Genomic DNA, 25,503 nt, shown 5'->3' with positions numbered 1-25,503 from the left:
AGCTACCATCTTTTCAGGGAGGTGGATTAACTATAGCAATGGGAGAACCTCTCCCAATCCTGTAGTGAGTGTCTACACAGAAGGGCTACAGCTGTGCCGCTCTAGTGGTTTAAGTGTAGATGTAGCCAAGGGAACAGAAGGAATAGTATTACGTCAATGCTACTTAGCCACTGGGCTGGCCTTCAGTAAGGAGCTTCTCTAAGCTGGAATGAGTGGTTGTCACCCAAGCAAGTTACCTTAAGAACGAAATTAATATAAACTTTTATGATCACCCCCCCACACACACACACTCTCATTGACTTTAATGGGAGCTGCAAGTACTCGGTATTTGTTAGACTCACCATTCCTGTTGCAAAGAGGGCGGGGAGGCAATGCTCCAGTTAGTGCCTTTGTTGGCTTTTGATGTCATTTAGCTATTATTGTAACTCTCCAGCTTATAGTTAAGTAGCTTTTCCCATTCTGTTTCAATGGAAAGCATTTCCAACAGTAACAAGGGAAAGTGCCTGGCTTCGACAGACTAACTATTGCGTGGCCCATTGCTCATGAGTAGTGGTTAAAAGATCAGTCTTCCAGGTCAAACCACTAACTGCTTTAAAGCTTGCTTTCCCCTCTTCTTTAGGTTTATCATCATCATGTTCTATTTAATATGGGAAAACTTTGCTATGGTCTAATTTATGTTGGCTTGCGTGAATAAAATGAGAAGAAGAAGAGAAAAACAATCCTCTGAATCTATAAGGACTTCCATCTGTTCGGTATACAGCTAGATTGTCTATTCTGTGCCATGTCAAATGGAAAATGACATTAATGCAGACATCCTATGTAAAGAGTAGGGCACGCTTCACAAAACCCACTCAGGGTCAGCTCTGTTTTGAACATAGGGATTGTGAAGCGATCACTGTCTCCTCATTTCAGAATCTGAAGCAGGAAACGCTGTATACAATCCGAATATGTTAAACTGAGGTCCTGCAGTCATGGAATCCCATTTCACTTTTGTTAAGAGCAAAGATGTCAACCTTGATGTCCTGGCCAAAGTCCAATTCTACCAATCACATTCTGTCTCTGTGGAGTCTCCCTACAGTTACCAGTGGATATGTTATTTTTTCCTTACCTTTCTAAAAACTGCTTTGAAGTGTGACTGACACAGGATGCCTTCTGTGCTCCATCCCAGAGGTGGCTGCATTTTATCAATAGATATGACATGATCTCTCTCTCTCTCTCTCTCCATATTCAGCCTTCAGTTACACTCATGCAGCCCCTCTGATTCTGCTGTGACATTAATGGTATTGAACACGTGCACATGAGGGAAGAATTAGGCATGTAGTCTGGTAAATGTTTGGGACAGAAGATGCTTTAGAAATGTATGTTGTTATTCTGAAATGTTCTTTCTTTCACATTGGACTGTGATGGATCAGATCCTGGATGAGGTTGAAAGGAGAAGAGGCATTTCTGCTGCCCTGGTTTATCCATTTATGAGGAGTCTGATGGAGTCTCCTTTTCCTGCCCCTGGAAAGACAATCAAAGTCAAGACTTTTCTGCCTGGAGCTGGAAATGAGGTAAAAAGCTACTGCAAACCTTAAACCCAAAACCTAACACCCCCACTCCACAAATAATAAAAAGAAGCCAAAGTGAGAAAGATGAGGATGGAGGAATCATGAAATGTCACGGGAGGGTTCTGGAAAACAGCAGCATAATTACTATACACAATAATTCCCTTTGATTATTATGAACCAGTTTTATGAAGAGGTAGATATTTTAATATGTTTGTTAGTTCTCTGGAACTTTAATAATAAAAACATATTTAAAAATTCCAACATTCTCCAAGTCCTTGTGTATTTAACAGAAGAGCTATGATGTAGCTAAACTTTATTGCAGTATTAGCAAGCTAGAAGTCATCCATGAAGTGTTTTCCATTATGACTTCCACCAGATCAGGAACTTAGAAGTTATTAAGAGCATCATTGTTTAGTGATATGGAATTGGCTTAAGAATTTGCCAGCAGCATTTGGTGAGTTTTAAACATCAGGGTTTTGAAATAAATAGTCATTTACCTGACCCCCAAAGCAATGGCCTATATTTGGAACAGTAGGCTTTATAAAACATCTTATGGATTTTTAAAGTGTGTGTGTGTGTGTGTGTTTATTACAGAAACTCAGTTAAAAATGCAAGACGTAAAAGTCCAATGGAAACCTAGTATTGTAGATTATGTGGACTACTAGAGAATATCAATGTTAGTGTGTTTGTTAAAAAAAGTCATTTTTAACTAGAGGGTTTGCCCATTTGGTGTGTCAAATTCTGCTGTGTACTCCTGGTGTAAATCCATAATAACTCCATTCATTTATTTGGGTGGACTAACTGTAGAATTATGGAGAATAGAATTTGGCTGAATGAATGGCAGAAAAAAAGAAGGTGATTTTCTTCTTAGAGTTCTGTTTTACTGTCAAGTTCTCTGCTTATTTTTAATTTTTACATCGGATCACATTTTCTGGTGACCTAAAGCCAGTAACTTCAGTGATGTTACAGTTTGCACCATAATGTCTTTTGGGCTGAAACAAAAAGCGTTCCTTGTAAAAGTGCCCTGTAAGGCACATTGAAGTCTTCAATCCTCACACTGTGGAAAGCATACGGAATTCTGAGGGGCTGACTTTAGGAATAAAGGCAAGATTTCATGGTGCTTTCTAGATGCTAATGTATTTGATAACTGGCTCTGTAGTCGTGTCCCATTTAGCTCATGTGCCAGATCCCTTCCATGCAAAAATATTGATAATGCTAACCTTAATACGTGGAAACAAACATGTACAGTGAAGCAGGCAGCAGATCAAAAAGACTTTAGTTAGGTTCAACTTTGTTCTCAGTTACACAAGTGCAACCCCATTGATTTAGGTGGAATTGCACTGGCTTACTTGAGAACAGAATTTGGTCCTTCCACTGTAACACTTCTGGCATAAACGCAAACAGTAACTAACTGGGAAACAAACCTTGTATTCTTGCATAAAGAGCAGATAGAAGCAGAAGACGTCACTGAGCACAGAAAATGTCTGTGGTGTTTATGAAAACTGTTGTGACTTGCAGTGCATCCCCAGCAAGATCATAGTGTTGGAAACTTAATAACTAGTTCCCAATGATTTGGCGCATTTACATGACTTAACAAGCTTTCAAACACAATGCTGAGGAATGTTTTAAGTCTTAGTATTGGTCACCTTTATGAAACTTAAAGCAATAGGAGCTAGCATTTACCCCACTGGTAGTAGAAGTCAGGAAAACACGATCACTCAACAATGGTATGTTTGCTGATTTTTGCAGCAGTGGTAGGGTGGTGGATATGTAGTGTTACAATGGGAGAATGTTTGTTTGCATATTTTGGGTTTCTAAAAAAATCTAATCACAAGATTTGACTCTACACAATATGGATGTGACCGTGACTTTCTTCACTCCATGCATCTGAAGAAGTGAGGTTTTTTACCCAGGAAACCTTATGCCCAAATAAATCTCTTAGTCTTTAAGGTACCACCGGACTCCCCATTGTTTCTTCTGTTTGTATCCTGTCCCTGAGCACAATGGTGTCACAAAAGAACTGGTATCAATCCATTTTGTTTCCACTCTCCTGCACTCTGCTGCTAACTGCAGTGTTGTTTTGGAGCAATTTCATAAGGGCTAATTCAGTTTCAAACCAATACCATAATGTTAATGGAATCTGGAACTATATAGCAATAAATTAGTGGTGGTTTTAGGACACACAGGAGGATGGGTAGTATCATAGATGATTATGGTCCTGGGGATGTGTTCTCTGAGATTTCAACCAGGCCTTAATCTACAAAAAATAATACCTATATTATATAGAGTATAAGGAGTGGGGTCTTTTTTGGTAAAGTCATGTGCAGTATTTTCCAGCTGTCCATTTCCAATGAGTTTACCCTAGTTCCTCCAAGCGTCAGTAGGTCAGCAGCTGCTGCCCTGCCCTTCTATATCTTTCTCTCCCTCTGCACTCTTCTATGTGTTTTTTACCCTTCTTTGTTTTTCTGTCCACCGTCTTTGATGTCCCAGCCTAAACCTTGCTCGCACAGGGCTGGATGTTAAAGGGATCATGCAATCCCACAGGTTAAAATCTTAGATGAAGAAATCAACCTAATAAATCTGCGAAAAGGGGCTCAGATGTGAGGGGACGGGTGCAGGACGGAAACTAGGACAGAGTGGAACTTGTCAGATGTTGCCATACAAGCCATGATCCTGACTCTCCAGAAAAAGTTTTTTGCCTTATGCTGCTGACACAGTCGAGCTGCCCATTTTCAAAGTGGATGTTTATAAAGCAGGACTATTTCCTCCTAGCAAATGATGCCTGATTTACTGCACAGAGAGTTTCTTTCTGGGAGGCAGATAAGATTTGCAAGCGTAACCTGGTGAGGAGGTGTGCAATAGAATGTTGCTCTGGAGTGTGCATCTCCTTTTAGTCTCTCTCTGCAAAGGAGAGCGTGAGAGTGAAAGTCCCCTCTCTCCTCAGCGCAGGGAATGAGGCAGTTCATACCATGTGGCCTAGGCATGGATGAAAGGCATCTGAAGAGCTAGTGAAGCCTGACCAGTTAACCTCACTTACATTTCTCTGTATGCATTCAGGTGATAGAACTTCGGCGTCCAATGGACTCGCGTCTGGAACACGTGGACTTTGAATGTCTTTTCAAGTGCCTTAGCGTACGACAGATCATCAGGATCTTCGCTTCCCTTCTGCTGGAGCGACGCGTGATCTTTATAGCAGATAAGCTCAAGTAAGTGGCAAAGGAACTTTAACTGTAACATATTGTTGGAGCCAGCATTGTCTAATGATACAAAGGGCATTCAGAGATGGAGAAAGGGACTGCTGGAAGTCAGGTTTCTCCCTCCACAGACTTGTGATGAGGCACTAAAATAACTGCTGCTGATTCCAGTGGAAGTTATTTGTAGCTTGCAGTTGTCGAATAGAAAAGCTCTGTTACTAGCTGCAAGCCACTAAACATGTCTTTATCTCAGTTTCCCCATCTGTAAAATGGGGATAAAAACATTTACCTATCCGTGAATAATCTCTGCACTCATAAGAGCACAGTCCTGCCCTTGTGCTTGGCTCAAGCAGGGGAGAAGGCTTGAACAACACTTTGCACTTACATAGCTATTTTTCATCCCTAGATCTCCAAGCTCTTTACAAAGATTGGTAACATCATCATTTTACAATGGAGAAACTGAGGCACGATATCAATTGAAGCTCACATTTTCATGAGTTCACTAAGTTTGAGTGCCCACTTGAGACCTGTTTTCCAGATATAATGAGCACAGACACCTGCAGTCAAGGGGAGCTCTGAATATCAGGCCTTAGTAACCTTAAGAAGAGTCCCAGAAATTGAGGCACCCAAAATCAGCGGACATTTGCCAAAAGTTACACAATGAGTCAGAAGCAGTTAGGATAGAACCGAGGTCTCCTGTCTCCCAGCGTCCATGCATAGTCACTAGACCAGAACAGAGCTCAGCTATATATTCTGTAGTGGCTAGGCATGCAGAACTTCCATTAGGTTAGTGCTGTGAGCATTGGATGTTTCCTAAAGATATACACTGATTCTCATATACATAGGGATATATCAGACTGCCTTACCAGTAGATTAACAAGTAGTTACAGTGACATCTGGATTTTTAACACCTGGGTTAGTTGAAGACTTTGCTGTGTTGGTCTAGTTTAGTGGTGTAAGCGTGAGCCTTAAATTACCTAGATTCTTTGAAAACAAAGGTTCAGATCCCATTAAGATCAATTCATCTGTTCCTTTTTATGTAAAGTGCTGCCCAGTTTACTGTCTCAAGAGACCTTTCAAAGGAGATTGTTAAGAACAAGATCTTGTCATTTGGACATTAAAAATCTATGACACTTATTTGTATGTGGAGAGGTTTGCCACAATGTCCTGAGCCAAAATTTTCCTTCTCTGTGTTGCGCGCTGGCAATCTGTTGGACTGCTACCTTCCACCCCAGAAGTGGGTGCATTTCAGCAGTGGTCTTTGCACATCATTTATGGAGTACTTTTGGAATGAAAGGATCTATAGAAATGTAAAAAAAAATTCTGTATTACTTTGCTATATTTTACCCCACAACAAGAATGTTTGTGTCCTTCCCCTCTGCACTGGAATTTAAGGAGCATATTCACATAATAGCAAAGATGCTTAGATTAGAAAAATACCCCAGTATTGCTAAACTTTAATAATAGTGACAATACTTTTCACTTAGCATCTTCAAAGCATTGTACAAACTTTAGTTGAGTTTCATAAAAATGCAGTGAGGCAGATAAATATTGTTAGCCCCATTTTACAGAAGAGGGAATTGAGGCCCAGAGAGATTGAATGACTTGTTCAAGGCCATAAAGAAAGTCTCTGATAGGTGCAACAGACCATGCTGCCTCTTATACTATCACTAAGTGCCCGATGTCTGTCTTTCTGTTGACTCAGGTACATATGCACTTCATAGAACCAGAAGGTTAATATTGCCCCTAGCAGCTGGTTGAGATATTTTCCCCAGGTGCCCATACAAACTCTGAATCCGTTTCCTTGCAGAGGCTTTGCTTAAGGTTCAACTGTACCATTTGGGCACAGTGCATGAGTGGTGCTCCCTGCTACACCTCTTCAGGGGCACATCTTGCACCTGTCCTACCTCCTCCCTGCCTTCTTTGGGGCATGCGATTCCCCAAGGTGATAGGGAGGGAGCAGTCCCTGTGTTCCCCAAGCTCAGGGATGGCAATTGACCATAGCCCTTACATAGGCCCTGCAAGACAGAGGGGATGTCTTGTACCTCCCTCCCACATTGTCTCCCATTGGGATAAGGCCCAATCCAGCCTTTCATTAGATGCAAGTGTCATCAATGCCAACACATGTAAACATTTTAAGCGAGATATTTTCAACCATAGCATGCTAAATAATAAAAAATGGCAAATAAAAATAAAGACCTCCATTTATTACACTCAGGAACATCCAGAATCCCTTAAAAGGCCCTAAAGGACTGTACGGGTGGTTGAAAACACAGATGGATCTAGCCAAACAAACTCTGCTAAGTGCTTTATCAGCCTTGTCCTTCTCTGAATGATTGCCAGGAATAATAGCTGCACTTCGTGGTCGCCAGTGTATATAATAGCAAAAATACTTGGCATAGTAAAAGCTTTACAACCTTTGGGGGATAATTTCTTAGAGCTGTGGACCCTTTTCAGGTTATAACATGCCTTCCTTAGCGGTATGTCTTGCTCTCTAGAACAACATGAAGATTTTATTAGATCACTCGTCCTGTCGGTAACCCTTAGACTGAATGACCATTCAGAACGATTTAATTCCATGTAAACCCATGGTGAAGATTGTTCCACTGTCCAGGGTTTCTCCATTCTTTTCAAAGACTGTCAGTCACATCATTGATATCAGTGGCAGGTGGCTTTGAAAATGCATTTTATGTTCCTTCTGGCTGTTTTTCTACAGTGTGATTAATTATTTTGTTACTAAATAATTTTGTTTTGCTGGTTATATAACAATATTAGTGGACACCATTCTCAGAATGACACACGTCCCCCTCCATTACATAATGCGTGGGGGGCCTCCCACAATTTGCACAGAATGGCGCTGGAGCAAATGGAGAGTACAGGGTTCAGTGAAGTATTGTCTCCATTCTGTAGCTCCCCAGGACCCCTGTGCATATGGACCTGATCCTGCAAGCCACTGAGAACCCTCAACCCCATTGACTTTAGGTGCCCCTTGCAGGATCGAGCACTAAATCCACAACAGGGAGGCGTTTGGTGAAGGAAGCATGGCCTAATTATGGGGGGTTGAGATTCTTCTTAGCAGATGCAAAACATGCCTCAGGCGGCACATGACCAGGATTCATCACTGAATTTGATCCACTGGTTGTATCATTAGCTTCCCTGTCTTGGGCTGGGTACTGATGGGAGTGTGACGTGAACGCTGATCCATGCTGGGAAGCAGCCTCTCGGTAGCATGCTTTTCGTGGAAGACTGGCCTAACAATTGGGCAAAATACCTCTGCATACCACCTAGAGGGCCAGACACATTGAAGTCTCTTCCGAGGGAGCCAGTGGCAGCTTCGCATAGAAGACATCCATGCTGTCAGTGCTGGCGTAGCTAAGGACTGTGTGGAGGGACCAGATTTTGCACAAGAGATCTACAGGTTTAGTCTGGAATTTCCAATGGAAGCTCAACCTCCTTGCATGTGGCATGTCATGGCTGTTACATTAAGGCCCCCTCAATCCCATCAGACCCACAACATGAAGGCAAAAAGAGAGCCCTGCCTTACAGAGGTTTTAACTGGATAGAAAGCTGCTGTGTTTCCTTTTGGCATATTACATGCAGAGCTGGGAGGACATGGCCAAACAGAAATTAGAAATGAATAATACCGTCTCAATGTTGTTTGGATTTATATTTACCTCTGTCCCACACAAGCCTATAGTAACTCTGTCTATGTAAATTACTGGTCAAAATGCAATCCGTGCTCCCTGTTCTGTTATGGATTGTTGGTTTTGTTACATACCTCATTTGGGGGTTTTGGCATATATTCAAGTCATAGAGTTTGACCGGAGGGGACCACCAGATTATCTAGACTGACCTCCTGTCCATCACAGCTCACTAAACATCACCCAGCACCTGCTCACCAAGGCAAAGTGTTACAGCCCTCGGGAGACTAAACAATTATGTGCCACAGACAGAAAACATAATGAATTGAGGTGCACCAGTGCCCAAGGGCCCTGAAGTAGCAGGTGATTTATTGAGTGAGATATACCCAGATAACCCTAGCAAGTGAACGGCTCCCCACGCTGCAGAGGAAAGCCAGTGTCACTCATCTGGACGATGAAGACCTAAGACTTTGGGTGGCTGCCACATTAATGAGGATGGACTGATTCAGATCCATTGACTATTGTTGATTGCTCAGGGAATTGATGCCCTCACAGCTGTGCCACTCCACCCATTGCAAAGCAAAGATTTTCCCTGTTACTTTATTTTGTGCAACTTTTAAGTACTCAACAACAACAACAACAAAAAATGAGCCAGAGGTAGTGTGGATAAGGCCTTGGACTGAGAGTCAGGGGACCTGCGTTTTATTCCTGGCTCTGCCACCAACCTGCTCTGTGACCTTATTTGAGTAACTTCACCTCTCTGTTCTCCCTGCCACTCTGTGTCTGTCTTGTCTAATTAGATTGTAAGCTCTCTGGGGCAGGGACAGATTCTTACTAGCACAATGGGCTCTGGTCTCAGCTGGGGCCTCTAGGCACTATGTAATATAAATAATAATGAGAGACCTTTGACAAAGGCCTGGGGACAGAGACAGTAAGAAGTGGATTTAAATTCAATACTTACTAAGGTTTTCATGGCTTAAACTGGGATGAAGTCTCAGATGAAACACTCTGAGCTAATAACTGCACGGTTTGGACCCTACTCTTGTCTGACGTGAGTTTTGTTTATGGGCACCGCTGGTAAAGCTGAAAGAGGTTACCAGTTATGTGGAAAAAAAATTGAAACATCTTATAGGTCCAGTCAGTAGGCCCAAGAATCAGGGCAGGAAATTAAAGATATTTTATAAGGGTTTGATTTCTTCATGTTCCGAAAAATCTAAGTTAAAAAAGAAAATAAAGTTGAGGGTTCAGGCTTCAAATAATGAAGTCTTTTGTGGCTGGTTATTTAATGGGTCTCCAAACAGCAAGTGATTTTACACATTATACAAGTTGGAAAAGCTTGGTGTAATGAAAGGAACTGAATTGTTACTAATGGTTTACACAGTGCCCAAAGTATATATGGTGCTTAGTAGACAAATAATACTCATCTCTGCCCTGAAGAGCTTACAATCTATAGCATAACAAGGGATGACATTAACAATGAAGAAACGAGGGTGAGAATTTTAACAACATTATGTGGTTGCCTTGGTTAGTTATGCATGTTAGCATTTAGGGTTTTTAAAAATGGGTTATTTGTTTATAAATTAAACTGTTCAGCTGCAAGCAGCAATACAAATAGTGGAAATAAATTTCTGCAGCAGTTTGTGCACATTTGAAAATGAATTTCAATTTAAAACTGCCAACAATTTTTGGTGTTTGCATTCTACAAATATTCAAGTGATCAAGCTTTACTACACAAATACTTACGAAGAGGGAATCTAAGTTCCAATTACTCAAATATCTGTTGAAAGCAACATTTAGGTGGGATCTCTGATTGTATCATGTCCCCCCTCACCATCCTCCTTCAAATCAAATTACTTCCCATTCCAGTGCCCTTAAAGTTGTGAGCGCCTGTTTATGCTCCCAGAACTCTGCCTAGCACTGGCCCTGATACACCCCAGATGGGTCTGACTACTTCTCCCTCTGTAGCTGACAGGAGCAAAGCCCTCTAAGACATGTTAGCGAGGCTTTGAAAAAAGCAGGCAACATATGGACAATAAGTGGATTCTTGGGCTTGCGGGACATCAGTGTTGCTACAGGCAGGGAGGTAGCAAAAGAAAATAAATACAGGCAAACAGTGAAGAAAAGTTTCTTTGTTTCTTTAAGCTTTGTATTGGGAGACAAACTTATGTGTACATTTTGCGGGGGTGACATGTCCAGGCTTGGGAGAAGAACCCCACACACACACCTTTATTCTGAACCTTTGGAGGGAAGAAGGAAAGAAAATCTTTGGGCATGTTAATGTCCCTTTGTTACTTTTCCAGTTTTATAAACTGATCATTTGCCCCCATTATAATTGCTTATATCTTAAAGTATCAGCCACACAGATGGTTTCCATGTCATGCTGCACGGATATGATCCAAAGTCCATGGAAGTCAATGGTAGTCTTTCCATTTATTTCAATTGACTTAGGATCAGGCCTATGTCCTCTGCTCCTCCCTTAGATCTAAGGGCTTGTGTACACAGTCATCTGTTTTCTAAGCTGAACAGTCCCAGCATTTTTAATTTCTCCTTCAATGGGAGAGATTGTTGTTGCCCTTCTCTGTACCATTTTTGGCGCTAATATATCTTTCTGAGATGGGGCAACCAGGACTGAATGTAGTATTCAAGGTGTGGGTGTACCAGGGATTTATGTAGTAGCATTATAATATCTTCTGTTTTATTATCTATTCTTTTCCTGATGATTCCTAACATTCTGTTAACTTTTTTGATGGCCACTGCACACTGAGCAGTTGTTTTCAGAGAACTATCTAGGATAACTCCAGGATCTCTTTCTTGAGTGGTAACAGTTTGGGTGGTCAGACCAGGAGTCAGAGTCAGGAGCTGAACCAAGAGTCAAAGCTGGATTTGGAGTCAGAGACCAGGAACAGATCAGGAAGACAGGAATCAGGTGAGAAGGCAGGTTCCAATGGAACAGCCAGCCAGGAATTTACCTAGTTACACAGACAACTTCCTGTGCCTCCTTCTGGCTTAAATAGTGCAGCTGGACCAATCGATAGAGTTAGGCACTCCTCCAAACAGGACACTCATGGGCAGTGCCTCTGGTGGGACCAGGGTTCCATTAGTCAGCTCACTGGTTACTAGCAAGCCGCCAGCTGGTGGCAAGGGTGCAAATGTTGCCTGTGGATTTTCATGGCCTTGATTTTTCTCTTAGTCTTTTCTGCATGTCTGAATCCATTGGTACAGTAGCCATGATACCAAACTGGAAGACAAATACTACAGAAAGCACCATGTTTGGGGGCAATGTGATCACAATCTACAAACACCTACCCAGGGAAAAGACATTACAGACCTTTTAATCTAAAAGACAAAAATCATAACAACATCCAGGTTGATGTTAGAAAAAAATCAAATTGGAAATAAAATACTTTTTTTTTTAAACACTGTGGGTAATTTACAGATTACCAAGGGGGAGTGGTTAATTCATCATCACCTGAAGTCTGTCTGTTGAGACTGGTTGTCTTTCTAAAATATATTCTCTAGTACAGCCACAAATTACTGGGCTTGATAGTGTTCACTTACCTAGTGTTCATTTACAATAGTCGGGCTGTATTTTCAGAGTGGATAAGGAGGTAAAAATAAAAAAATTACAACACATGTCAACCTGGCTATTGCAGATAAACAATAGATAAACATCTTGTACGTGTTCCTCCTTCTGTTAGAACAAAGGGAGATGATGTGCAGTGTATTCACACCAGGATCACTGGACAGGTTGGCTGCTGGTCAGTACTGAACATTTCCTTTTACTTTCCTATTCCAGTCAAAAATGATGAGGCAAGCATGACAATAGTTAATCTGACCATGGAAAAGCAAATGCATGCCAGAAACCTGTTTTCTAGGGAGCATTTGCTGTGGCTGATCACCAAGCGTAGCTGGACAGCATTTTGCACTTTCTCAGTTCAGAGAGCAGATTAAAGGAGACAGACTCAGAACACAAATAAATCCTCTCTTTGTATCTGTCAGCCTTGATCTGATATTAAAGCCAGAAGTTGACCATTCTTATTGTCTTGGAGTAAATTGTTCTCTTTCTTTCTTTCTTTCTTTCTTTCTTTCTTTCTTTCTTTCTTTTTCTTTCTTTCTTTCTTTCTTTCTTCTCAACTGCATTGGAGAGGAAGAGATTTAGAAACACCATACCCACTGTCCACCAGAAGAATGCATAATAATTCAAAGATTCTAAGGCCCGAAGAAACCACTATGATCATGTAGTCTGATCTGCACAGCATAGTAGGGTCACCAGTTCTGGTTGGATGTATTCCTGGAGGTTTCATCACATGACATAAACTTTACTTAAAGATTAATCTTTAATTCCTGGAGTCTCCAGGACAATCATGGAGGCTTGGCAACCCTAACCATAGGCCATAGGCAAATTTCACACAGTAATGCCTGTAGTGGAAGAAATTCCCTTTCCTACAAGAGACATGGATGGAACATATTTCATGGCTGGAATGTCAAGTTCTCTTTTAAGTAATGAGAGTCTTTCCATTGACTACAATGGGAGCTGGATAAGACGCCCATGTTGACAACTTGCTTAGAGCCCAAGGCTTACTGTTATTTTGCATAAAATAGAGAAGTTTGCAGCTTCCCTCATCTTCAATATGGAGATGCACCCTCTAGAGTCTTCCCAGGTCTCTGTTACCTGTCCCACAGCCTCTCTAGTGTAGTTTTTGAAAGATTTTTGATGTTACGATTCTCTTTGCTTTGTGGAGTAGCAGTGACTACAAATACATATATGCACCAAACTGGTTCAAATTAGTCTCAGAACCATCTGATAATTCCTTTCATATTAGATATAATTCTTTTCCCTTCTATAGCTACAACTCACCAGCATCTCCTTTCATTCTCTCCTACTTATCCCAGATGGTTAGTATCCTCTCACATTATGCTATAAATATAGCTGCATTTCTCATTTGATGAGTTGTGTATATGGACATCACTGCTTTTTGCTGTAATGTGTCAAATGCATAGTTCCCTGTATGTGCAGCTCAATCCTGCAAGGTGCTGAGTGCTGGGGTTGAGGGTTTTCAGTGCTTTGTGAAATCAATCCTTAAGTGAGCTAATAGAGGAGACATGCCAAACCCACGAAAAAAACCCGCAGAAATTGGGCCTGTTTTCGGCTTAATTAGCTTGAGAGTTGCTTGTTGGCTAGTTTTTGGCTTGTAGCTTGTTGCTTGTTGTAGCTTGTTGGGGTTTTTGTTGTTGTTTTTTTTTTGAACGGCTTCCGGCAAGCAGGGACAAGGGTGGGATAGAGTCAGGGGTGCACAGTGGGCCCACCACAGTCCCAGATTGCACACCAGGGGGATCTGGTCACAATAGAGTGTGGCAGCTCTTAGGGATTGGCTTATTTTGGCCTTGTTTTGAAATGGGATTAGCTTGATTTTTGGCTTATTGTGAAGGTTGGAGTGCTTATTACCATGTGAAATTTTGCAACCGTGTAATAGAACTGCTCCTTTAGTTTTGGAGTGAGAAATTGTGCACTTGAATTCCCCAGGCCTTCTTATGGTGCACTTATACTGCACCCATTCTGGATTCTGACCCATTCACACTAGCACTCAGATACGGTGCTGGTGGGTGCCAATATAAGAACCTAGATAGCTAAATAGACATTGCAGTTAAATAGACATTTCTCAGAACACGTATGTCAGGTAGAAGAGACTTTAAGAACAAACTGGGCTTTGTAAATACCTTGCTTGTTTAGGATTCAGCAGCAATCAGAGGAAAGCAAGCTGTTAATGACATTTTAATGCCCGTATGAATTTTGATAGTACAATTACAAAAAACAAACTACAAAGAGTTTAGTTTGTAGTTTTGTTTCTCTTTCCTGCCCCTCTTCTGTTCCAGTGGATATTTAGTCATGTCGTTTATTGAGACTTTGGCGACAGCTCTACAGTGGGAAAACCTCATTATCTCATTTGTGATTTGTAAAACAAAAATCTTCCCCTTCTCCCATGAATGGGAAAGAGATAGGAAGTGGGCCTGTTTTCTTTAGGTAGTAGTCTTTCAGTGGATTGGTTATTAGTGCAGTAATTGTGTGATGATAAGTTACAGCATTTTTCCAACTTGCCCACTAATCCCCCGTGACTTTTTGCAAAGATTCCATTTTCAACTTTGGAATAGATCTTTTTTCTCCTTTGTTATTGATCCCAGCTAGAGAAAAGAAAACCTTCCTCCAACTTTCCAGTAGTGATTCTGTTAAAAGTGCGGTGATCACCAGCTGATCTGACAACATCAGTGTGTGTGTTAACAACAATTATAGGGACTGAAGGCCTCAGTATGGAAGAGTGGTTTGTAGTTAACAACCCTTTGGGGTTATCGTAGCTAAAATCACGACTGTTTTTGTTATGTATTTATGCTAGAAAACTATCCTACAGAAAGAATCTGGATGACTCTGTGGAAGCTGGGGATAACTGTCCACTTGTGGAATCCTTTTTTAAAAAAACATCCAACAGACCATGAGCCGGTAACCATGTCCAATGGACAGTTTCATGCCAAAAATCCCATGTGCTTGAGCTTTGTGCAAAGTACAGTTAGATGCCAGAGCCTTGAAGAGCCAAATCTCTATTTCTGAAGAACCATTTGTGTGTCTCTCTCTCCAGAAGCATTTATGTATCTTTCTTGCACATTTTTTATTACAGAAGCAAGAGATGATGCCTTGGTAAAACCACATTCCTCTTTAATGAAAACTTTTCTCTGTTTAATTTTAAATAGTTAAGTACTTTAAAACCACTCAGAGTGAGAGGTTTTCTGACATTTTCATATCTGTCGCTACCAATTCTTTATTCTGTGGGTTATAAAAATAAGTTGTGTCCCCAGCTAGGAATGTGTTTATTGCTGGATGCCGCTAATGCTTGCTGTGCCTGGAATGGGCCACACTGAGAATGCCACACACAGGGCAGACTGCAAGAAATAGGGCAGACAAATCCCCAAAGCTGGTGGTTTATTCTATAATTAGATTCACCAAGCCAGTAACAAGAGCTTCTGTAGACCACACTAGTTAACCAGAAGCTAAACACAGTCCCCTTTAAGCATTCCAGCCCTTGGTTCCCATCTGGACAACCAAGTCTAATATAGGGAGAGGTTATTGAAAACCCATTTCACCATATGTGAGGTTCTCACTAATCCCAAAGGATCTGACACTTATCCCCAAATCAATATGTATCTCGGATCTTACCCAAATATCACACTGTCAGCCAATTCTTAGTAAACTAACTAAAGATTTATTAATAAAGGAAAATAAGAGAGTTATAAACGGTTAATAGATCATACACACACAAATGATTGCAAAGTCCTGGTCATAAAAATAAAGGGAAGGGTAACCACCTTTCTGTATACAGTGCTATAAAATCCCTCCTGACCCAAAGGCAAAACCCTTTCACCTGTAAAGGGTTAAGAAGCTAAGATAACCTCACTGGCACCACACCAAAATGACCAATGAGGAGACAAGATACTTTCAAAGCTGGAGGGGGGAAAACAAAGGGTCTGTCTGTGTATGTGATGCTTTTGCTGGGAACAGATCAGGAATGCAGCTTCATAAGTCCTTAAGTTAGTAAGTAATCTAGCTAGAAATGCGTTAGATTTCCTTTTGTTTAATGGCTGGTAAAATACGCTGTGCTGAATGGAATGTATATTCCGGTTTTTGTGTCTTTTTGTAACTTAAGGTTTTGCAAAGAGGGATTCTCTATGTTTTGAATCTGATTACCCTGTAAGGTATTTACCATCCTGATTTTACAGTGGTGATTCTTTTACCTTTTCTTTAATTAAAATTCTTCTTTTAAGAACCTGATTGCTTTTTCATTGTTCTTAAGATCCAAGGATTTGGGTCTGTGTTCACCTGTACAAATTGGTGAGGATTTTTATCAAGCCTTCTCCAGGAAAGGGGGTGTAGGGCTTGGGGGGATATTTTTGGGGAAGACGTCTCCAAGTGGGCTCTTTCCCTGTTCTTTGTTTCACACGCTTGGGGGTGGCAGCACAGGGTTCAAGAACAAGGCAACGTTTGTACTTTGGGGAAGTTTTTCACCTAAGCTGGTAAGAATAAGCTTAGGGGGTCTTTCATGCAGGTCCCCACATCTGTACCCTAGAGTTCAGAGTGGGAAAGGAATCTTGACAGTCCTTTTGTCAAGTTTGTAGCAGTGATGGAATAGACTGCTGGCTTGCAAAAGCCTCTCTGGTAACTTCCAGAAGATTGGAAGGTCTCAGTCCATAGTTGAGGATACTCCTTTTAGTGGTAAATCTACAGTCCAGAGAATTTGGAGCAGGAAAGAGGCAAAATGGAGGTGTCTCAGGTGCCTTTTATGTCCTCCGCCATGTGCATGGAAATTTACTGTCCCAAACAAAGCCCACATCCCAGGTGCATGGAAATGTACTGGCCCAATATGGAATCCAGGGTCACATGTCCTTACATGTTTTGCTGAATCACAGAAGGTGGCCATTGGCTCCTTGGTGTCTGAGGCATCTGCAGAAAGACCGACTGGGGAGGATGAGATTCTTCAGTGGCCCTTTGTGAAAGTGGAGTGTCCTTAATGGGCCATCAACACATAGATGACTAGTCCTAATGTAAATCTATCTTGGGGCTGTCACCTTGGAATACAACAGAAGTTTAAGATGACGCATATAAACAAGATAATAATACTTAGCAAATCGTAACTTTTCCATTGATACCTTACATGACATACATTGAACCTGATTTATGGAAACTGTGTAACAGTGGTAACAACAGAGATACAAACAGCCACCTTTCTTATACACAGCATCACACTTACTTTATCTGATCACCTGTCTGCCAGTACAAGAGAAAGGAAAACTGATAGATTTTAGACTCTGGGTGCTTAAGCTTTCAAGTTGTGGTTTTGGCTTTCAATTATCTTCAGGAGGAGGATGTACTATAAAGTCACAATAGTTTTTTAAATAGAAATACTGGAATTTTTTTCGTCAGTATTTGGATCAAAAAAGCGAAAGTAAATTCTCATGCATAAGTAAAATGAAAAGCGAACTTTCTTTCTGGATGTTGTTTCCTAATGAGCTCTCTGATTACAGGGTACCTGGTGCCTGAACTGCTTAAATTATCTAATAATTCCGGATGTTTTAAAGTAGGAATCTTTTAGAACACATCATACATTTCTATCATCTCCAGTTGGCTAGGGGACACAATCCCATCATGACGGACAATGATATGGCTCTGTTACGCACACTTTTGCCAACCACCTCTTTGGACTACAGTACTGCATTATACCTGGGCATGAAGCCATCAACCCTTAGGAAACTCCAACTAGTTCAGCACACTGCATCCCATCTCCTTAGCAACACGAGCTATTCTGAGCACATCAAACCTGTCCTCTGCTCTCTCCACTGGTTTCCCATTGAATACTGAGTCGAGTTCAAGATCTCAGTCGTTGTCTTCAAGATGCTCAATGGCCAGGGCCCAGGATATCTAAAATATGACCTAAAGCTCAGGGATGGTAAACAACTGCTTCTCAGGCCCAACAAAACTTTCTACCATAGGAGTAAAGTTCATCTGTGCAGGAGAAACAGCTCAGGAGCTAGACTGAGACTGTGGAATAAAGTCCCACATGAACTATGGATGATCAAAAACCTCACTACCTTCCACTCCCAAGTACAAGGTACACTTCATAATGCACTCAGATACTACAGATGGGTGTGGGATAAGAACCTAGATAGAATAGAGTAGAATTTTGTGAGCTTAAGCTAAATGAATGTGCTGAGAACAGAGCTTACAAATGATGATATTAGACACTCAGTGCTCCACAAAATAATGTGAGGAGACGCCAGCAATGGGGATTTCACATACACAGTGAAATGGACCATTGAGCGAGTATGTTCCAGATGTGATACTCATTGACACAGCTCTCTGGTGAAATACAGCTCCATGAATGAAAGTGGGTGAGAAAAGCCAGAAACTGGTTCATGAATGATTTGTTAATCAAACGATTGTTGGGATTCCCTTCAAGACCTCTACAACAATGACTGCATCACGGAAATCTTTGCAGCATGTGATTCCTGGTGTCTGAGCTCTCTGTAGACCACCTTTAAGCACTTGTGGTCCAGTGGAAACCAATCCATGAATAAGCTGTAGCACAGCTAATAAGGAGCCATTCCACAGCTGCAATTAGAGAGGCTATATTAGAGAGAACTGTATGAGTATTTTATGATGCATCATAAAAACTACCATGCATCATAGAAAACTTAATTTTGAAAATTCTGCCTGGAGAACACCAACCAGATAAATTGTGAGTTGTGACTCATTTCCTTACAAAATGAGCATTGTGTTAGCTTTTTTTTATGGGAAAAATACTTTTTTGAGGAGTAAGTAGTTTAGTTATGTTCTTTACATTGTAACCATAGTTAAAACAATTTTGTGCAAGGGATAGCTGATAATTGGGCTGATGTGATGTGGAAAATATGCATTTCCTCCTTAATTTGTGCCCTGCTGCCCAGCCTTATCACCAAGGCCTTGTTTGCACTCTGTGATATGTCACAAAGCTTGCTTGCAGCAATCATGTCAGTGTTCAAATGAAGGGGGGCTACTTGGACTTGAGTTAAACTTTCGCTCTTGGCAAGTAATTTGCAATTCAGTCTTAGATTTTGCATAAAGCAGTTGCTGCCTAATATAAGGAAGATTAGTGTGGAAACAATGAACTGAGGCCTCAGGTTGAAAGGCATGGCTAGCAAGTAGTGAGCACCCCAGTGCTGTTGGTTTGTTTGAGTGAATTTCCCACCCTGGTAATATCAGACTCCTGAGTAATACTCTGTTTTGTCCAACTCATCTTGAGGATGAAGGACTTTCATCAGCTTCTGGCATTTTTTTGTAGTTAGTTTACATGTTAACGAAAGCCGACCTAGCATCATACATCTGATACAGCTGCCTAGCTGTTAAACAAAGAGGGGGAGACCTTCCCTTTTAATTTCAAGTTTATATTTATCCTACTGCATAGATCTGCCATAGCTGTCCCTCCAATAGGTCAGGGAGTGACTAAAGACAAAATGTTGAAAACTGGCCTCTGATTTTGGATGCTCAACTTGAGTTAGTTAGAGCCTTATTTTCAGACATGCTGAGCACCAAGAGTCCAAGGCTCTCTTGCTTTTTGTTCGTTTTGTTTTTGTTTCTGTGATCACACTTAGATCTCTTACTACTTGTTTCACACTATCCCTCCAATATTTGGAATTCGTACTTTAGTAAAACATAGTAGACCAAATTTTCTGTGAGCAGAAAATCTCATTGACACCAGCAGAAAATTTGATGCAAAATATGAGCAAACAGATTTGCACACATGCCCTGAAAATACACATGGATAATCACATCTTGGTTACAGACTTCAATCTAAATGGAGAAGCCCTCATCTCACAGCTCTTGGTTTATTAATATTCTTACCTATGTGTTTGCTTTATGAATAAAGTTCATAAGGTGAAACATCACTGTGGAGTGTTTCTGTGGGCTTCTGTGTCCAGAGAATATTTCTGGAACAAAGATCACTTATCCTTCCCCACAACACACACCTATACATCCTCACTTCTACCAACATCTTCATCAACTTTTCCAGTGAGAGGCAAGTCAACCTTAATTATGGAGGAACCTCTGAAATTCCGCCTCAGGTCAGGCAGGGATACAAAATTCATCCTAACCTTATCTGAACTGTTCAAACTTCCATTGTGGGCTTGTGGTACCATGATAGAAACTTATGGGGTACTTTGGCATTTGTACTTGAAGTCTTGATGGAGAGACATTGGAAAAACAAATAATGCATTTAATGAAATGCCATCCAAACTTTCTTGACATGCAAACAGGCCTTGGTTTCTTATTGTATTCTAAGGGTATGTCTACAGTGGAAAAAACCCCAACAACACGGGAGCAAGTCTCGGAGCCCAGGTCAACTCAGCTGGGCACATAGGGCTCAGGCTATGGGGCTAAAAGTAGCAGTGTCGATGTTCCTGCTTGGGCCTACAGCCTGGGGTGGGGAGAGGTCTCAAAGTCCAGGCTTCAGCCTGAGTGGGACCGTCTACACTGCTATTTTTTAGCCCCTTAGCATGAGCCCTGCTTATCCAAGTCAATTGCCCCAGGCTCTGAAAGTTGCTGCCATGGGGGGTTTGTTACTGTGTATCTAGCCCCTCAGTGGGGCATTCCTCCCTGGGCAGGAACACATTACAGGGATAGCTTTACATTAAAACTGGAATTAAGCCTGACAAGGGCAAAAGAAAATAAACTGGAGATCCTAACAGAAGACAATGACTTCCAGAATTACAGTCTTTCTTATGCAAACATTGCCATGGCACCTAGCCTTTCAGTAACCCTAAGTCCCGCCCTGTGCTCTGCGTTGTCTTTGACAGCAGCCAAACTGGAAGCATGACAGCAACAATGGCAGCAGCATCATGCAAGGAGCACACACTGTAAAGCCTTATGAACGCAGAGAAAAGCATTATTCTTTGTCTCAGTCGCTGTGGGTGAGGCTAAAGAGCGATATTCTATATCCAACCTCTGAGAATGGGGTTTACTCACACCCCCATTCCAACTGCCGTGGACCGCTCTTCAACTCCACATCCATAACGGGTGGGCCTCTAGTGGAACACAGGTGATGCCTTCCTGATACCAGAGCTCTGCTTCTCATTGATCGTAACAAAAAAGATGAAGCAGGCAACTTCCCAGCGTTTAGGAAACCCATAGGCTTAGCTATAGTAACAGGCCCCTCTCTTTACCTCTCCAGAAGCCAGGCCTGAGCACTTCTTTAGAGGGAATCGTGTCACAGGTAAGTATGAGTCTGGGGGGTGAAATCCGAATGGTAAATACTCTGCTGGCAATTTTAAAACAGCCATTTACAGGGACGAGGACTTTAAAACCCATCAGAAACCTCTCTGGGCTGGGCTGTACGTTAGCCCAGTTAAGGAGGTAACAGCTCCCAGAAAAGCAAAGCACATTCTCACAAACAATATTCAATATCAAACGTCAGAGGCCCAACATGCCCCGATCCAAAGCGGAGCCTCGCTTCCCTGCCGCTTCCTAAAGGGGCTGTTCCTGTGGTGTATTTCTGTTTCCATTTGGGGTCTGAGTCGGTGAAAAATAGGATGGAGGGAGAAAAGGAACTTCAAGGCCTCAGTTCAGGAAAGCACTTAAGCATGTGAGCAGTCCTGTCACTGTTCTGCAAAGCCCTTAAGCACACTGAAATAAATGAGACTTAAACAGGTGCTTATGGACTTTGCTGCATTGCAACCATGTTTTGCTTGTTCTGAAAGTCTTCCTCTGTCTCTTGCTTTCAGTTTTGTGGAAACCAGAAGTGAATTAACTGTAATTCCTGCCATTCCTTTGTAGTCATTAGAAATAGCATTGTTGTTAGTGGCTGAACAAATTACCGTGTTAGGAATTAATTTGTATTTTGATCAGACAACAACAAGCGAGGTCCAGATTTAAATGTCTACTTTGATCAGAATCCTCTTTCCCCCCACCTTTTGTATGAAACTTGTCTTTTTACGTTGTAAATTCTTCTGGGCAGCAACTATGGTTTGTGTGTGTGTGTTTATATACCACCTTGTATGATGGAGGTCTAATTTTGAGTGGGGCAACTGGGAGCTATTGCAATATAAATAGCTTTTAGTATACTTGGTCCACATATCATTAAGAACTTGTAGGGTATCAGGCATTCGCAGTAATTGATTCTGAAGCCCCATAATGGTATTGCTTCAACCCTGTGTATTAAATAACTTGCCAATATTTTTCCTGCTTGCTAAAAATCAGTAATGTGAAATGGCATGTGAAATAGTGCATAGAATGTATATGCTCATTGAAAGTATCCTTTGAAAATGTCACCTTCCTTCTAATTTTGTATTCAAGGGAAAATACAATTTACCTGTCAATCTGTATTATAAATTGCTGTATGTTGCGCTTCCATTATAAAAAAAAAAAACAACGAGGAGTCTTTGTGGCACCTTAGAGACTAACAAATTTATTTGGGCATAAGCTTTCAAGGGCTAAAACCCACTTCATCAGATGAATGGAGTGAAAAATACAGTAAGCAGTATATATTCAGCACATGAAAAGATGGGATTGCCTTACCAAGTGGGGGGTCAGTGCTAACGAGGCCAATTCAATTAAAGTGGAAGTGGCCTATTCTCAACAGTTGACAAGAAGGGGTGACTATCAAGAGAGGGATACAGACTAACACAGCTACCACTCTGAAACCTGTCCTCCATTATACAAAGCCACATTACCTCTCCACCTATCCCTGTTCTGACAGCTCCCTCAGAGGTCAATGGTCAGGAGACTGCTACTCACGGTAGGGCGCACAATTTGTTATATTTATAATGGTTTAGTTGTGTGAACAAAATCATAAAATGCCTATGGTCAAATAGCCATAGTGCTACCAAAGCATAGCCTATGTAACACTCAAAGCTTGTTAATGTCTCTAATCCTCTGAGGGATAAAACTAGTTGGCCCTCTGATCTTCTGCTTCTGCACTATATGTTATCCTGATCCCGGCCAAATATGGCTTTGGGCTGGGAGTTGGAATGTGTAACAAGAGAAGGGATATATGTAATTAAATCTAACTGTCATTCATCACTTTTGTCCACAGGAATAAAGTATTAATTGTGAAAAATGTTAAACACAGAATGTATATCTTATATTACACTTACACACACAAATGCCTATGTTGAAAGAACATTATTAAGGTTGAAAAGTGGAAAAAATTATATGTAACCATGTAATTAAAGACTATCTCATAATGCATATGCAAAGGGGCACTGATTCAAATTGTGCAGGCCGTCTTAGTTCTGGCATTTCCTAACTTTTGAGTGCTTGATTTTGCAACCTTACAAATGTTCTTGTAATATAGTTTGTATGTGTAATTTCCTAGGATTTTTTTTTAAAAAAAGCAAACTGAAGAAACAAATTCCATCATGTGGCATCATATTGACATCCACGTAAGCCATCAGCAGGGTTGGATCCACCACACAGACGTCTGCCTCTTGAGCTAATGGAGTAACTGATAGCAGTAGTAGGCCGTCATCCTCTATGTGGACCAGCACTAGGGGCGGATGGGGGCACTTTGCCAGTGGATTTCACAGCAGAGGAAAGCTGGGACTCTCAAAAATTGGGTTCCATTCCAGGCTCTGGAAAGGAGAGTACTGTAGTGGGCACAGACTCTTCTACCTATTCCCGCCTAGTGTGACCCCTTCTGCCTCATCCACTCCAACCTTTCCCCATCCCAGTCCTATCTTTTCCTCACCTCTGGCTCCTCATTCTAGTCCATTTCCCTCACCTAACCAGTTCCAGTCTCTACTCCTCAGGCTTCTCATCCCAGTCCCAGTGTCCTTGCCCAGCAAGTCCTGTCTCACTCCTCTGGACTGTTCTTCCCAACTTCTACCTCTCACTCCCAATCTCCTTGCCCAGCTATTCCCAGTTTCCCAACTCCCAGTTCACTGTCTGAAGCATCTCTCTCTCCTCCACCCATGCTTCCCATCACCACAAACCCCTCATCCCCGGCCCTACCCCAAACCCCTCACCCCACCTCCCTGCCCGCACCCCAACCCTATGACCCAGCCCTGAGCCCCCTCCCACACTCCGAACTCCTCAGCCTTGCCCCCGCCACACATCACCTCCATTTTGGTGCATATACAAAAATTCCTTCCACACATGGATGTAAAAAATTAGAGGGAACATTGGTCCCACCCCTTTTCCCTCCCTGACTCTCAGCCCCAGGCTCCTTGTTCATCCATCCCAATCTGCATCCCAAATCTCAGTCTCAGTTTCCCTCTTCTCTCACCCTTCCAATCCCTGTCTCTCCCAACCTCTCAAGTCTCCCCAGCAGATCTGGCTCTTATCTGTTCTGTATTTGAAGCAGGGACCAGTGGAGAGTGGGGAGGGAGTCACTGAGAGCACAGGAGAGACAGTCTCTTTGCTCTCAGTTCAAGTACCTGGACCTAGACTGTGACCTGTTATGGCAGGGCATGCAGCAGCTCAGAGCTGCAATTTCAGGGAAAGACCTGCTCAGCTGCCACCTGGAGCATGGCCAGTGCAGATGGAATCATCAGGGCATTTAGCTGCTAAAATCGAGGAAGTCTCTACTGAACATGGGCAACTTGAGATTTTTCAAAGGCTTATAACTTAACAAAATTTTGGTCAATTTTCACAAGGAAAGCAAAAAACACAGCCCTGACACAAAGACTCCTCTCCCCGCCACCACTAAATTTCAAATTTGTGCTCCAAAGTATGGGAAAAGTTTTCTAGAATTTTTTAACGTGGCAAAATAATGTATTTTTCTCTAATCTCATTCTAAGAAAAAGTTGACCAGTTTTGGACAAAATTTCAATATATAAATAAAAATATTTTAGACAAAAGCAAAAACCCAGCATGGAGAATTTCAGCCCAAATGGTTAAACTTTGGCAAAGTTATAGCACAGTATTGCCAACTTCAAGAGATCAAAAATGATGGGTTGGACCACCCAAAATCATTACTTTTTTAAAAAAGATGATATTCTGTTCTTAGGTCAGTCTCTTGATTTTTGAACCCCCTTTGCCCAGTCTCAGGATGTGTGCATGTGACAATTAGTGCTGCCCACTCCCGCATGTACTGGATAAGGTGATTTTGGGCCTTGCTGCTGGAGCTCTCACCCCCACATCTGCCAGTCTCCTGCCCAGCAATTAATCCTGTCCCCTGGGTGCCCATCAGCTCTGTCCCCATCCACCCCCTCTCAATTCAGCCCCCCTCCCAGTTCAGTCCCCAAGCATCACCACCCCTGCCTCATTGACACCCCCCCCACTACCTTCAGTTCACCCTCCCAGTACCACCCCATCTGCTCAGAACCCACCATCAATACAGCCCCATCAGCCCTCACCTTCCTCACTTCAGCCCCCTTACAGCCCCCAACCTCACATCTGCTCTTTAGGGTTCTTCACCCTCCCCAGGCATGGGGGCTGTAGTGAGGTCCCCTTTCCCTCTTCCCCCACAGGCTGGCAGCTGGAGCCCTGGCCATGCCCAGTTTCTAAGTAAAATCTTCCCCCACTTGTTAGCAAACCTGGTAGCTGAACTCTGTGACTTTGTCCTCACCCATAACTATTTCACATTTGGGGACAATGTATACCTT

General features: G+C 42.0%; 1 protein-coding gene across 12 annotated transcripts in view; it reads left to right on the top strand.

The window, feature by feature from the left end:
- Positions 1-25,503, top strand: part of DENND2B (DENN domain containing 2B) — a 297,272-nt gene that overhangs the window by 241,747 nt on the left and 30,022 nt on the right. For all 12 annotated transcript variants that reach the window (XM_084630242.1, XM_084630241.1, XM_084630235.1 and 9 more), the window contains 2 exons: positions 1,413-1,553; positions 4,608-4,756. In XM_084630242.1, coding sequence (XP_084486368.1) covers positions 1,413-1,553; positions 4,608-4,756 — 290 coding nt within the window. The remainder of the gene's footprint in view (positions 1-1,412; positions 1,554-4,607; positions 4,757-25,503) is intronic.

This window comes from Lepidochelys olivacea, assembly GCF_965140295.1.
Source record: "Lepidochelys olivacea isolate rLepOli2 genome assembly, chromosome: 6".
Taxonomy (NCBI): domain Eukaryota; kingdom Metazoa; phylum Chordata; order Testudines; family Cheloniidae; genus Lepidochelys; species Lepidochelys olivacea.
The sequence above is the reverse complement of the archived record's forward strand: the minus strand, read 5'-3'. Positions and strand labels throughout refer to the sequence as shown.